Source organism: Nerophis lumbriciformis, linkage group LG03 (assembly GCF_033978685.3).
Source record: "Nerophis lumbriciformis linkage group LG03, RoL_Nlum_v2.1, whole genome shotgun sequence".
In the NCBI taxonomy this organism is placed as follows: domain Eukaryota; kingdom Metazoa; phylum Chordata; class Actinopteri; order Syngnathiformes; family Syngnathidae; genus Nerophis; species Nerophis lumbriciformis.
In genome coordinates this window covers 52718040-52733760 of record NC_084550.2, presented here as the reverse complement: position 1 = coordinate 52733760, position 15721 = coordinate 52718040, and the positions used below count along the sequence as shown (strand labels likewise).

General features: G+C 39.8%; 1 protein-coding gene across 2 annotated transcripts in view; it reads right to left on the bottom strand.

Annotated features, from left to right (window-relative positions):
* Positions 1-7768, bottom strand: part of kaznb (kazrin, periplakin interacting protein b) — a 351940-nt gene extending 344172 nt beyond the window's left edge. Inside the window, exon 1 of one of the 2 annotated variants that reach the window (XM_061939051.2) lies at positions 7640-7768. In XM_061939051.2, the coding sequence (XP_061795035.2) occupies positions 7640-7718 (79 nt within the window). In that variant the 5' untranslated portion in view covers positions 7719-7768. The remainder of the gene's footprint in view (positions 1-7639) is intronic. The other variant, XM_061939082.2, reaches the window with a different exon arrangement.
* Positions 7769-15721: the final 7953 nt, after the last annotated feature.

The window sequence follows — 15721 nt, the reverse complement described above, 5'->3', positions numbered from 1 at the left end:
CAAGAAATTAAAAAAAACAATTTTTATATATATATTTTTTTTTATTAAATCAACATAAAAAACACAAGATACACTTACAATTAGTGCACCAACCCAAAAAATCTCCCTCCCCCATTTACACTCATTCGCACAAAAGGGTTGTTTCTTTCTGTTATTAATATTCTGGTTCCTACATTATATATCAATATAAATCGATACAGTCTGCAGAGATACAGTCCGTAAGCACACATGATTGTATTTTTTTTATGACAAACAAAATAAATAAAATACCATACACCCCCACCCCCATGCGGACGAACAGTACTGGTATTTTTTTAAGGTAGTATAGTATTATGTTCAACTCATTACACTGCAAAAAGTCAGTGTTCAAAAACAAGAATAAAAAAAACAAAAATTAGGGGTATTTTAATTGAACTAAGCAAAATGATCTGCCAATAGAACAAGAAAATTTGGCTTGTCAAGACTTTCCAAAACAAGTAAAATTAGCTAACCTCAATGAACCCAAAAATATCTTAAAATAAGTATATTCTCACTAATAACAAGTGTACTACTATATGAGTACATATTTTCTATTGTTTCATTGAAAATAAAACAGCAAAGTCCATTTGGCTGTCATCTGTTTTAATTATGACACACAATTGTGTCAAAGTCATGATTTTTTTTTTTCACGCTTGAAATAAGAAATGATTACTTTAAAAAAGTAGTTTTATACTTGTGAGTGTTGATGACACAGCTTTGCAACAGTTGATATTCTAGTTTCAAGCATGTTTTACTCAATATAGGTCATAACATCTCAGCAACAAGCTGTAATATCTTACTGAGATCATTTAGGACCAAAACCCTTAAAACAAGTAAAACACTCTAACATAAAATCTGCTTAGTGAGAAGAATTATCTTATCAGACAAAAAATAAACCCTCCACCCCCGTGGGACAAATTTTCAAGCGTTGACCGGTCCGCAGTTACAAAAAGGTTGGGGACCACTGGTCTACATAACATGTAATGGTGGTTCTTTTACAAACCATTTTCAAGCCACTTTCTGACCATCTCTTCAGGAAGCGCCGTTTTGTGGACAGTCTTATTTACGTGCCTCCACTTCGACTGCATCTTCTCTCCATAGGCCATGTTGTAGTTTTTAGCGCTTCCATAGCGAGTCTATTGACCGATTAAGTGCGAATTATATGCTACTTTGCATTAGAAATGGCAACGGCGGAAGGTGCTTGTTAAAGCTGCACGTGGGGCTGTGTCTGTCCACAACTGATTACCAGCAGATGACATGGCAGATGACATGGCACCCCAAACCATCACTGATGGTGGAAACTTTACACTAGACTTCAGGCAACGTGGATCCTGTGCCTCTTCTGTCTTCCTCCAGACTCTGGGACCTCGATTTCCAAAGGAAATGCAAAATTTGCATGGTTGGGTGATGGTTTGGGGTGCCATGTCATCTGCTGGTGTCGGTCCACTCTGTTTCCTGAGATCCAGGGTCAACGCAGCCGTCTACCAGCAAGTTTTAGAGCACTTCACGCTTCCTGCTGCTGACCTGCTCTATGGAGATGGAGATTTCAAGTTCCAACAGGACTTGGCGCCTGCACACAGCGCAAAATCTACCCGTGCCTGGTTTACGGACCATGGTATTTCTGTTCTAAATTGGCCCGCCAACTCCCCTGACCTTAGCCCCATTGAAAATCTGTGGGGTATTGTGAAAAGGAAGATGCAAAATGCCAGACCCAAAAACGCAGAAGAGTTGAAGGCCACTATCAGAGCAACCTGGGCTCTCATAACACCTGAGCAGTGCCAGAAACTCATCGACTCCATGCCACGCCGCATTAACGCAGTAATTGAGGCAAAAGGAGCTCCAACCAAGTATTGAGTATTGTACATGCTCATATTTTTCATTTTCATACTTTTCAGTTGGCCAACATTTCTAAAAATCCCTTTTTTGTATTAGCCTTAAGTAATATTCTAATTTTGTGACACACGGAATTTTGGATTTTCATTTGTTGCCACTTCAAATCATCAAAATTAAATGAAATAAACATTTGAATGCATCAGTCTGTGTGCAATGAATAAATATAATGTACAAGTTACACCTTTTGAATGCAATTACTGAAATAAATCAAGTTTTTCAAAATATTCTAATTTACTGGCTTTTACCTGTATATATATATATATATATATATATATATATATATATATATATATATATATATATATATATATATATATATATATATATATATATATGAATAAGCGGTAGAAAATGGATGGATATATATATATATATATATATATATATATATATATATATATATATATATATATATATATATATATATATATATATATATATATAATAAATACTTCAATTTCAGTGTTCATTTATTTACACATATACACACACACATAACACTCATCTACTCATTGTTGAGTTAAGGGTTGAATTGTCCATCCTTGTTCTATTCTCTGTCACTATTTTTCGAACCATGCTGAACACCCTCTCTGATGATGCATTGCTGTGTGGCACGCACAAAAGTGCTTTCATCAAATGCACTAGATGGCAGTATTGTCCTGTTTAAGAGTGTCACAACATTGCTGTTTACGGCAGACGAACTGCTGCTGTTGTGTGTTGTTGCCGCGCTGGGAGGACGTTAATGAAACTGCCTAACAATAAACCCACATAAGAAACCAAGAACTCGCCCTCCATCATTCTACAGTTATAACGTGATTGGGCAGGTATGCTGTTTATATTGTGGGTTAGCGGACTCAGGGCCTCATGGACCTGAGTCCGCCTGAATTTCGGGAGAAAATTTGTCCCGGGAGGTTTTCGGGAGAGGCGCTGAATTTTGGGAGTCTCCCGGAAAATCCGGGAGGGTTGGCAAGTATGGCTGAATGAATAAATCCAAACATTTAATTACTATTTTTTATGTGTTTTTATGAGCAAAGAGCAATTAACATTGTATGTAGCTTTTAAAAGAGAAAGAGGATTTAGCACATCAACATTGGATCTTTAACAGTCCTTTACAATCTCATTAATACCAAAGAAATGGCCAATTCTGTCATTTATCAAATATGATAAAGGCTTCTATCATTTCAGACACATATCCTTACGATAAACACAAATATAGGTGTTTCTCTTACATGTCGTAATCAGTTGTGGACAGACAAAAGCCCGAAAGCGGTACGCGCTCCCGCGGCGGGAATCTATTTTTGGCACGGAATCAGTTTTTAACACCGATAGCAGCAAATGATAGATTTGACTTACAGTTGTGTCGATGTCACGATCGATGACTTGCCTGCTGATGGCATCTTAGCAGTAAAAAATGAAATGTGTCCTCTTCCCTTTCTCCCAGTTGTACACATATTACATATTATTTAATTGTAAATAATGTAAATAATTCAATGTATACACCCTGATGATTATCTTGTGTGATGACTGTATTATGATGATAGTATATATGATAGTATATATCTGTATCATGAATCGATTTAAGTGGACCCCGACTTAAACAAGTTGAAAAACTTATTCGGGTGTTACCATTTAGTGGTCAATTGTACGGAATATGTACTTCACTGTGCAATCTACTAATAAAAGTCTCAATCAATCAAAAACAATGTGGAACATGTTCAAGCCACACATTTTAGTTTTGGCAGTGACTTCCTTATCTTGCGAGGAAAAACATCTGACCTTCAATACCTAAACTCCACCTCTCTTTCACTGTACCCCCATTAAAGAGCTGTGATTGGAAATGTTCCAAACGTGTGCCACCCATCAACAAGACAATATTAAATATGACTGATTTAGTTTCTGTCAATATTTTCAACTTGTATTTATACTTTAACTGACGTGTCAGTCCATTATGTTATAATCTTAGCAAATACCGTTGTTTTGATTACTTATTTTTACCTGCTCTGATAAAAAATAAACCACATAAAACAGCTTCCAGCTTAGGTGTGCACTGTTTTGTGCTGAAAGCTCATATTTCTAAAAATCGAAGTCAGCAAAATATTAGAAAAAGTATCATGCAGTCCGAGCACACAAAAAAAAGTGTGTTTAGTCATCTTTGTACAAAACCCAAAACCAGTGAAGTTGGCACGTTGTGTAAATGGTAAATAAAAACAGAATACAATGATTTGCAAATCCTTTTCAACTTATATTCAATTGAATAGACTTCAAAGACAAGATACTTAACGTGTGAACTGGAAAACTTTGTTATTTTTTTAAAATGAGCTCATTTGTAATTTGATGCCTGCAACATGTTTAAAAAAAGCTGGCACAAGTGGCAAAAAAGACTGAGAAAGTTGAGGAATGCTCATCAAACACTTATTTGGAACATCCCACAGGTGAACAGGCTAACTGGGAACAGGTGGGTGCCATTTTTGGGTATACAAGCAGCTTCCATGAAATGCTCAGTCATTCACAAACAAGGATGGGGCGAGGGTCACCACTTTGTCAACAAATGTGTGAGGAAATTGTCGAACAGTTTAAGAACAACATTTCTCAACGAGCGATTTAGGGATTTCACCATCTACGGTTCGTAATATCATGAAAGGGTTCAGAGAATCTGTAGAAATCACTGCACGTAAGCGGCTAAGCCCGAGACCTTACTTTGCTTCGATCCCTGCATCAAAAAGCGACATCAGTGTGTAAAGGATATCACCACATGGGCTCAGGAACACTTCAGAAAACCACTGTCAGTAAGTACAGTTGGTCACTACCAACGTTCCCTCTCAGGTGCGCACTGATCACGCGTCCTCTGCGCACAGCAAATCTATGCCGCGCAAAAAAATCAAATAAACAAATCGTTTGTTTTGTATGATATTGCAATGCAACTGTGAGTAACGGGTGACGAAAGGCGGCCACAACAGATAAAACAATGTTTGTCAACACTTAAATTATTGTAATGTCTGTGGAGACACTTTAAGGAGGACAGGAATTCCATCGGTCTCTTTATTTAGCGAAATTGTTTGTCGGCCATAACCACACCAAAACAGTGTGTAAAATACTTTTATCTAGCAAAACTGGTCGTACAAACCAAGCCAAAAGCAACTCTTTGTCATCTGTTATATCAACAGCAGCCGCTTGCTCTCTCTCACCTGCACCAACACATACACTATGGCAATTAGCCACTGGTGCGTTTATGGCCACACAAAAAGTTGGACAACTCCAACACTACACATAAGTGTACATTTCAGGTGGTTTTACTATGACTCCTCAATCAGTGTGCTTATTCTTCTGTCATTTGTTAAGAATGTTACTTTTTGGGATATTAATCATGAAATGATTTTACATGACTACATAATTGCTAATACAAATATTTATTTTACAGACAGAAAGTTAATAAACACTTCATCTCATGCAACATGTGAATGTTTTAAGGGGAACTACATGTGATCTCTGAAAGGGGTACACCGTCTTTCCAAAGCAGGACCCCCACCCAGGCATAAAATACTATAGTGCATAGCTGATTAAAAAAAACAATATCTAAGTTGGCCAAATCACATATATTAGAAAATAATCTCTTGAAATTGACTTGCTACTTGATTATAATAATAAGACATTTAAATTGTTATGTCAGGTTTGAGACAAATGTGCTGCTTGTATGACCACAGTGTGCACGTCTGTATTCCACTGAATACAGGGTGTTTGTGCGTTTGCTCACACATCTGTAACTGCAAGTTAAAACTCTACTATGCAAAGCGAAAGCCATTTATCAACAACACCCAGAAACGCCGCCGGCTTTGCTGGGCCCGAACTCATCTAAGATGGACTCATGCAAAGTGGAAAAGTGTTCTGTGGTCTGACGAGTCCACATTTCAAATTGTTTTTGGAAACTGTGGACGTTGTGTCCTCCGGAACAAAGAGGAAAAGAACCATCCGAATTGTTATAGGCGCAAAGTTCAAAAGCCAGCATCTGTGATGGTATGGGGGTGTATTAGTGGCCAAGGCATGGGTAACTTACACATCTGTGAAAGCACCATTAATGCTGAAAGGTACATACAGGTTTTGGAGCAACATATGTTGCCATCCAAGCAACGTCTTTTCCATGGACGCCCCTGCTTATTTCAGCAAGACAAGGCCAAGCCACGTGTTACAACAGCGTGGCGGTAACAGTTAGAGATGCTACCTCAGTAGAAGCATTTAAGTCCCATCTTAAAACTCATTTGTATACTCTAGCCTTTGAATAGCCCCCCTTTTTTTTTTAGACCAGTTGATCTACCGTTTCTTTTCTTTTCTCCTCTGCTCCCCCCTATCCCTGTGGAGGGGGAGACACACAGGTCCGGTGGCCATGGATGGGGTTGCTGGCTGTCCGGGTCGGGACCCGGGGTGGACCGCTCGCCTGTGTATCGGTTGGGAACATCTCTGTGCTGCTGACCCGTCTCCGCTCGGGATGGTTTCCTGCTGACCCCACTATGGACTGGACTCTTACTGTTATGCTGGATCCACTATGGACTGGACCCACATATGCGGTCCTCTCCAAGGTTTCTCATAGTCATTCACATCGACGTCCCACTGGGGTGAGTTTTTCCTTGCCCATATGTGGGCTCTGTACCGAGGATGTCGTTGTGGCTTGTGCAGCCCTTTGAGACACTTGTGATTTAGGGCTATATAAATAAACATTGATTGATTGATTGATTGATTTATAGTACGGTAAAAGAGTGCATGTACTAGACTGGCCTGCCTGTAGTCCAGACCTGTCTCCCATTGAAAATGTGTGGCGCATTATGAAACCTAAAATGCCACTGTACATCAACCAAGAAAGGGAAAAAATTCCACCTGAAAACTTCAAAAAATTGGTGTCCTCAGTTCCCAAACGTTTACTGACAGTGGTAAAAATGCCCCCGTGCCATTTTTTTTTGCAACGTGTTGCTGCCATTAAATTCTAAGTTAATGATTATTTGCAAAAAAAATATATACCGTATTTTTCGGACTATAAGTCGCAGTTTTTTTTCATAGTTTGGCCGGGCTCCAGTGCAACTTATATATGTTTTTTTCCTTTTTATTATGCATTTTCGGCAGGTGCGACTTATACTCCGAAAAATACGGTATGTTTCTCAGTTCGAACAATAAATATCTTGTCTTTGCAGTCTATTCAATTGAATATAAGTTGAAAAAGATTTGCAAATCATTGCATTCTGTTTTTATTTACGAATTACGCAATGTGCCAACTTCACTGGTTTTGGGTTTTGTAAAAGGTTGTGATGCGGTGCCATAGAAGGTGTACCTAATGAAGTGTCCAGTCAGTGAGTGTACTCTAAAGATAGTTCCTCTGCATGAGCTTTGAACCTCCGTGCTGCTCTCTGGTATTAAAGGATGCATACGCAACTGTTGACGCATTTTTATTTTGGCGCTTTTCCTCCTCATTCTCCAACACTGGAAGGCTCTCGATCAAAGCTACGGAAGATAAGTTGGAGGAAGCCGACACTTGGCTGCCCACTGGCCATTCAGAGAGCCAGCCTCACATTTGCCTGACAGTCTGCAGCTGCTGCATTATGAATATGACTCACTAAAAATCAATGCTGACACTTGAGGGGAGAAAAAGGGTGCGGAGGTTTGTTGCAGATATAAAAACAAACAGGACGAGGTGAGGGATGCAGAAAAATAATAATAATAATTTTTTAAAAAAGAGTCAACTTACTGGCTTGCATCAGTTGTCCCTGCCGCCCGAACACCTGAGCGAAGGCGGTCGCGTGGCCGCAGGTGAGCGTGTCCTCCATCCTCGCTGCAATGAGAGTGAGAAGATGCAAGAATGATGGAGTACCTTTTCTAGCGAGAAGTGCTCACTGTGCAGATGATGATGACGACGATGATGAGGGTAGGGATGGGAGGGGTGAGGGATGGGAGGAAGAAGGGTGTTCTCGTTTGTCAGCATCTTCGTACAAGAGGAGTTACTAAGACACAAATACTTTCAGCTGCCGCAGGCTCAACATTTATTACTAGAACTCAAAGCCAGCATTGTTGTCATGCCAGTCAAAAGTTTATGGACACTTATTCATCCAAAAGCATGAGCGAGTGTTTCTGAACTTTTAATTGATACCAAAGTCCGTTTGCATGTCAAAGGGGGGCAATAAAAAGCTTGTTTCAAGGATAACTCTTGAACCAAAGAGGCCGTACTTACCGTGCAATACTTACTATGTCCAGGAGAGGGAGCTGTTCTATTGCTGTGTATTACTTAGTCGTTTATGTCAGGTCATCACTTCCTGTCATTGGAAAAGGAGCAAGTCAAAGTTAAAGTACCACACGAGGTGTGGTGAAATTACCCTCTGCATTTGACCCATCCCCTTGTTCCACCCCCTGGGAGGTGAGGGGAGCAGTGAGCAGCAGCGGTGGCCGCGCTCGGGAATCATTTTGGTGATTGGAAAAGGAGCAAATAAAAAAGTTTCTCTTTTGCTACCGGTTTTTTTTTTTTTTTTTTTTAAGTTTTCCTCACCAATTACTGGGATCACAGCCAGGGCCTTTGCTAGGAATTCTGGGCCCCCTAAAAAAAAAGGATTGGTGTGGGCCCCTCTACTCCATTCATAGCCACCTTCAACGTTCTGGTTTTTTAGTGTTCTTGACCAGTGGTCCCCCAACGCTTGAAAAACGGGGGCGGGGGGTTGTTATAAAAAAATACAATCATGTGTGCTTACGGACTAGTATCCCTGCAGACTGTATTGTTCTATATTGATATATAATGTAGGAACCAGAAATATTAATAACAATAATTTTTTTTTTTAATTATTGTGCGGCCCGGAACTAATCGATCCACGGACCGGTACCGGGCCCCGACCCGGTGGTTGGGGACAGCTGTTGTTGACGATGCCTGGTGTATGTCATGACTTGGTCCTTGGGTTTTGTTTTTCCGGGAGGCAACGGAAAGTTGGCTCGGGCGAGACGGGAATGTAAGTACATGATTGTTTATTACTATCAAAAAAAAAAGTACAAACGAAAAGCGCGCACAGTGGGGGAGAACAAACTATGAAACCAAAAGACTATAGCATTAATAAACAAAAACTTACTTGGCTTGGACTAAAGTAGCAGCATGAAAGATGGACATGAAAACAAGTGTCAGGAATGTGTAGAGCATAAATGCGGGATGTCGCCAGAAAGACAAACTGAAAACAATGAACTTAAATACTACAGACATGATTAGTGAAAACAGGTGTGTGACTCAAAACGTGAAACAGGTGCGTGACGTGACAGGTGAAAACTAATGGTTGCTATGGTGACAAAACAAACAAAAGTGCACAAAAAGTCCAAAAACAAAACCGAACATGACTAAAACAAAACATGATCACACAGACATGACAGTGTAATCACCAATTTGTTTCCTTTTTTATGATTAACCACTTAACAAGTCGGAGTATGATTATGTAAATGATGTATAATTAGTTTTCTTTTAGGGCAGCATGGTGGAAAGGGGTTAGTTAGTGCATGTGCCTCACAATACGAAGATGTTGGGTTCGATCCCCCGGCATCTTTCTGTGTGGAGTTTGCATGTTCTCCCCGTGACTGCGTGGGTTCCCTCCGGGTACTCCGGCTTCCTCCAAAGACATGCACCTGGGGATAGGTTGATTGGCAACATTAAATTGGCCCTAGGGTGTGAATGTTGTCTATCTGTGTTGGAGGTGGCAACTTGTCCAGGGTGTACCCCGCCTACCGCCCAAATGCAGCTGAGATAGACTCCAGCACGCCCCGCGACCCCGAAAGGGACAAGCGGTAGAAAATGGATGGATGGATAGTGTTCTTTTAACCTTTTTGTATTTAGTGTCACGGTGCTTGCGCAATCCCTCCGGGACACGGCTGCAGGCAATCAACTATCAGCGCACCTGGATCTGATGAGGGCAGACGACAGAAAGACCAGCGGACCGAAGATCCAGTGCCGGAACGTAGTTCACTCCTCGTAGTAAGCATCCCGTCTCTGGCTTCCCTCCTCGTACTTGCTCTCTGTGCTTTGCCTCTGCCCGTGTCTTATATGTCCTCTGTGTTCCCCGCAGTTTTCCCTCCGTATGCGCCTTGTTCCCTTGGACTTCCCTCCGGACTTTGGACTGCTTCCCTCGATCTTCGACCCCCGCTCGGACACGGACCTCTCGCTTGCTCACGGACTTCCTTCTTGCCTTGCCCCTCTGGATTTGTGGACAATTCATCCAACACGCACGTACAACACCCTCTGGTAACATTTACATTGTTAATTCTTCACATGTCTTACACCACACACTCGTAGTAGCATACACACTCCAACACATAATTAAGTTAAGAAAACCTGTTGAACTTATCCCCATCGTACGTAACATTTAGGCTATTCAAATTTCCCTAACAGCACATTTTACTAGACCACATTGAACACATCATGCCCACCATTATTAATTATGAGCATCTGACGAAAATCATTATTCAGTTACTCAGTAATTAATAATAATGTTTTATAATTACTCAGTAATTATTAATAATAATGGTTAATAACTACTCAGTAAGTATTATTTACAGAGTAGAACTTGAATGCATCATAATATACTTCAATGCAGCCTGTGGTGGTTGCAGACTGGAGCCACACCGTTGCTATACAATGAACTGGCGATTTTTTTTAATTTTTTTTTTAATGAACTGGTGACTTTTTCAGATTGTAACGCGGCCTATACATGACAGCTAACGTGGGCTCCAGAGTCCCACCTGTGCCCCGTCAAAAGTAACGTTATAGTCATTAAATGAACGAACAAGTAGGCTAATTATTTCAGCCCCTCTTCGTAGTTTACTCTCTCAACATTCTTAATATTATTTTTTGGGGGACGTGATGGGACCCTGCTCTGTATGTTGAATGTTTGGGTGGGGGTCCTGCTGTGGAAAAACATGAGACATGAACCCCTTTTAGAGGTGTGGAGAATGCATATATTTTTAAGAGTTCTTTCTTTATTCATAGGCATGTTTAAAGCAGCTAATATTTTCCCATGTGTACTCTTTTGTTTGTTTGAGACATTAAAGTAAGGACTTGAAAACATAAGGTTATGACATGATAATAGTGTGAGACTAAGGTTATGAAATTACACTAGCTTGAAACCTTAAAAGTAAAGACTTGAGACTTTAAGATTATGAGATGACAGTAGTTTGATACCTTAAAGTAATGATTTGAGACTAAGGTTATGAGATGGCATTAGCTTGAGACTTCAAGGTTACAAGATGGCACTAGCTCCAGAATTTAAGGTAATGAGATGGCACTAGCTTGAGACTTTAAGGTTATGAGATGGCACAATCTTGAAACTAAGGTTATGAGATGGCACTATCCTGAGACTTTAAGAGTATGATATGGTACTAGCTTGAGACTTTAAGATTATGAAATAGCACTAGTTTTAGACCTTAAAGTAAGGATGTGAGACTTTAAGGTTACAAGATGACACTAGCTTGAGACCTTAAAGTAATGATTTGAGGCATTAAGGTTATGAGATGGCACTAGTGATATTTTAAGATTAGGAAATGGTATCTTGAGACTTTAAGGTTATGAGATGTCACTGTCTTGAGGCTTTAAGATTATGTGATGGCACTAGTTTTAGACTTTAAGGTTATTAAATGGCACTACTTTGAGACTTTAAGATTATTAGATGGCTTTGTCTTGAAACTTTAAGATTATGAGATGGCACTGACATGAGACTTTAAGGTTGCTAGATGGCACTATCTTGAGACTTTAAGATTATGAGATGGCACTAGCATGAGACTTTAAGGTTATTAGATGGCACCATCTTGAGACTAAGATTATGAGACGGCACTAGTTTGAGAATTCAAGGTTATTATATGGCACTAGCTTGAAACTTTAAGGTTATGAGATGGATCTTAACACCTTGGGATTATGAGATGGCACTATTTTGAGATTTTAAGATTAGGAAATGGCATCTTGAGACTTTAAGGTTATGAGATGTCACTATCTTGAGACTTTAAGGTTGTTATTTGGCACTATCTTGAGACTTAATGTTATGAGGTGGCACTATCTTGAGACTAAGGTTATTAGATAGCACTAGCTTGAAACTTTCATGTTATTATATGGCACTATCTTGAAACTTTAAGGTTATTAGATGGCACTATCTTGAGAGTTTAAGATTATGAGATGGCACTAGCATGAAACTTTAAGGTTGTTAGATGGCACTACCTTGAGACTTTAAGATTATGAGATGGCACTAGCATGACACTCTAAGGTTATTAGATGGCACCATCTTGAGACTTTAAGATTATGAGTCGGCACTAGTTTGAGACTTTAGGGTTATTATATGGCATTATCTTGAGACTTTAAGGTTATGAGATGGCACTAGTTTGACACTTTGGGATTATGAAATGGCACTATCGTGAGATTTTAAGATTAGGAAATGGTATCTTGAGACATTAAGGTTATGAGATGTCACTATCTTGAGACTTTAAGGTTGTTGTATGGCACTAGCTTGAGACTTTAAAGTTATGAGGTGGCACTATCTTGAGACTTTGTGTGTGAATGGGTGAATGTGGAAATAGTGTCAAAGCGCTTTGAGTTCCTTAAAAAAGGTAGAAAAGCGCTATACAAGTACAACCCATTTACCATTTTATGCTTCTATCTTATGTCCGCAAGTAAACTCTGTGCTTTACCTTGAAGGGGTTGGAATGTGGGAGTGTAGCATACTACCTTTTTACCTTATCAGTGTTAGAACAACGAGGCTGTATTCCTTTCTGAGCAGGGTGGGGCTGTTTTCGTATTCAATAAGTTGTCTCTTCCCGTTTTGATTTTCAGACCGCTTCTCGATGTCGCTATTAACGGACTGTAGGACTGGTCTCCTAAAGCTTTAGTAAAAATTGATAATATTTCTATTCTGTCTTGATGGTCCTTCTTACTCTGAAAGAACTTGGGATTGACCAGTGACTTGTATTCCCTGAGAGGAAGACTGGTCAGACGCAACAGAGGTCACATTTAGTTCCCCTTAAAACATTCACATTTTGCACAATGAGATGTGTGCTGTAGCACAAGCATGGAGTACAGTGTACTACATTTTGTCTGTAAAATACATAATTGTGAAGTGAAGTGAATTACATTTATACAGCGCGCTTTACATTGTGAAACCCAATATCTGTTACATTTAAACCAGTGTGGGTGGCACTGGGAGCAGGTGGGTAAAGTGTCTTGCCCAAGGACACAAAGGCAGTGACTAGGATGGCGGAAGCGGGGATCGAACCTGGAACCCTCAAGTTGCTGGCACGGCCGCTCTACCAACCGAGCTATAGCGCCCCAATTAATAATTGCAGAGTTTTTTTTATTAGCATTTATGCTATCGAGGAACAGCATTTTATGATCTATATCCAAAAATTGACATTCTTTATACATGACTTCAGAATAAGCTTAAATCTGATTGTGAAGTTTGGGTGTACATGTAGTGCTTGTTTGTTTTGTCAAAACAAGGGTTAGCATTTTTTTTGTTTTATTAGTCAACATTGCAACTTTTTCTAAATTACATTTCACCTTTAAGCTTTTTTATTTCACTTTTGTTATGTTTTTGTTTATTTTAATAGTATTTTTAGAATGTGCCGTGGGCCTTTAAAACAATAGCTGTGGGCCGCAAATGGTAAGAGCTGGATGAATTGGCTGGGGAGAGGAAAGTCTGGGCTTCTCTGCTTAGGCTGCTGCCCCCGCGACCCGACCTCGGATAAGCGGAAGAAGATGGATGGATTTCATTTCTGTCAACATTTTCATTTCGTTTATATTCGTTGACTAAAATGTCAGTACATTTTTTCATGTTTCAGTCAACGTGCGTTTTGTTTTGATTAGTTATCGTCTTATTTTTGTCAGAGGAAAATAGGTTGTTGACGATAACTCGGAGGGAAATGATTGGTGTAATAGAAAGGGCTTTAGGAACCTAAGCTTTAGCTGCACCGATAAAAGGCAGAGAGCGGTGACGCGACGTCTCTCCGACAACTTCCTTTTTGGCGTAGGACGTCAAAACCTCTGAGCTTCATAGGACGTCAAAACCTCTGAGCTTCAACGCACATTCAGCGGTCTTTGACGCAACTTTAAAGTAATCTGCTTGAGACTAACCTCGTCACTTTTTAGTAAGGGATGTTGTGGTGGACAAGAGTAGATGTCAAGTAACCGTTGAAACTGGCCAAGGTATTTGTCATTTTAATTGTTGGATTCATTAGGTTTTCGTTGATTATCTTCTTAATTCATGATGTTTGTTTTTTGGTGGATTGTTTTACTGTGCACCATTGTAACCGGTTTTTAACCGGTCACTGTACTTTTATCCCACTAATTAGAGATGTCCGATAATGGCTTTTTTGCCGATATTGTCCGATATTATCCGATATTATATATTGTCCGATATTATCCGATATTGTCCAACTCTTAATTACCGATTCCGGTATCAACCGATACCGATATATATAGTCGTGGAATTAACACATTATTATGCCTAATTTTGTTGTGATGCCCCGCTGGATGCATTAAACAATGTAACAAGGTTTTCCAAAATAAATCAACTCAAGTTATGGAAAAAAATGCCAACATGGCACAGCCATATTTATTATTGAGGGACGGCGTGGCGCAGTGGAAGAATGGCCATGCGCGACCCGAGTGTCCCTGGTTCAATCCCCACCTAGTACCAACCTCGTCATGTCCGTTGTGTCCTGAGCAAGACACTTCACCCTTGCTCCTGATGGGTGCTGGTTAGCGCCTTGCATGGCAGCTCCCTCCATCAGTGTGTGAATGTGTGTGTGAATGGGTAAATGTGGAAGTAGTGTCAAAGCACTTTGAGTACCTTGAAGGTAGAAAAGCGCTATAAAAGTACAACCCATTTATCATTATTGAAGTCACAAAGTGCATTATTTTTTTTAACATGCCTCAAAACAGCAGCTTTGAATTTGGGGTTGTATATTGTAGCGTCCCGGAAGAGTTAGTGCTGCAAGGGTTTCTGGGTATTTGATCTGTTGTGTTACGGTGCGGATGTTCTCCCGAAACGTGTTTGTCGTTCTTGTTTGGTGTGGCTTCACAGTGTGGCGCATATTTGTAACAGTGTTAAAGTTGTTTATACGGCCACCCTCAGTGTGACCTGTATGGCTGTTGACCGAGTATGCAATGCATTCATTTGTGTGTGTGAAAAGCCGTAGATATTATGTGACTGGGCCGGCACGCAAAGGCAGTGCCTTTAAGGTTTATTGGCGCTCTGTACTTCTCCCTACGTCCGTGTACAAAGCGGCGTTTTAAAAAGTCATACATTTTACTTTTTGAAACCGATACCGATCATTTTGAAACCGACACCGATAATTTCCAATATTACATTTTAAAGCATTTATCGGCCATCTCTACCATCAATTTAACGGTTGTATTTATTAAACATCTAACGTTTTACGAGACCTTTTTAACTTCGTCACTTGGCACTTTAATTCAATTACCGGGTGTGTGCAATAATTTAAATTGTTGTTGGTGCTGTTATTTTAAGGTTTGGTTTTATTCTGCAGTGTATTCCCCTATATTTGCAGTGTTTTTTAGTGTGAGATCATTTGTGTTTTTATTCTGATTAAGTATTTTATAATAGTACCGGTTTTAATTTAGAGCTACTGTTAAACTATTGCCTTTTAACTACTAAGTGCCTTGTGTTTTCTATATGAAATAAAAGTACTTTTATTCATGAGATTACATCTTTTTCCACCGTTGTAGCAGCTGCGGGCTGCACTTTGGACACCCCCACTTCATGATCTATCGTCACTCGCAATCCCTCAACAGGGTTCAGATTTAAAAAAT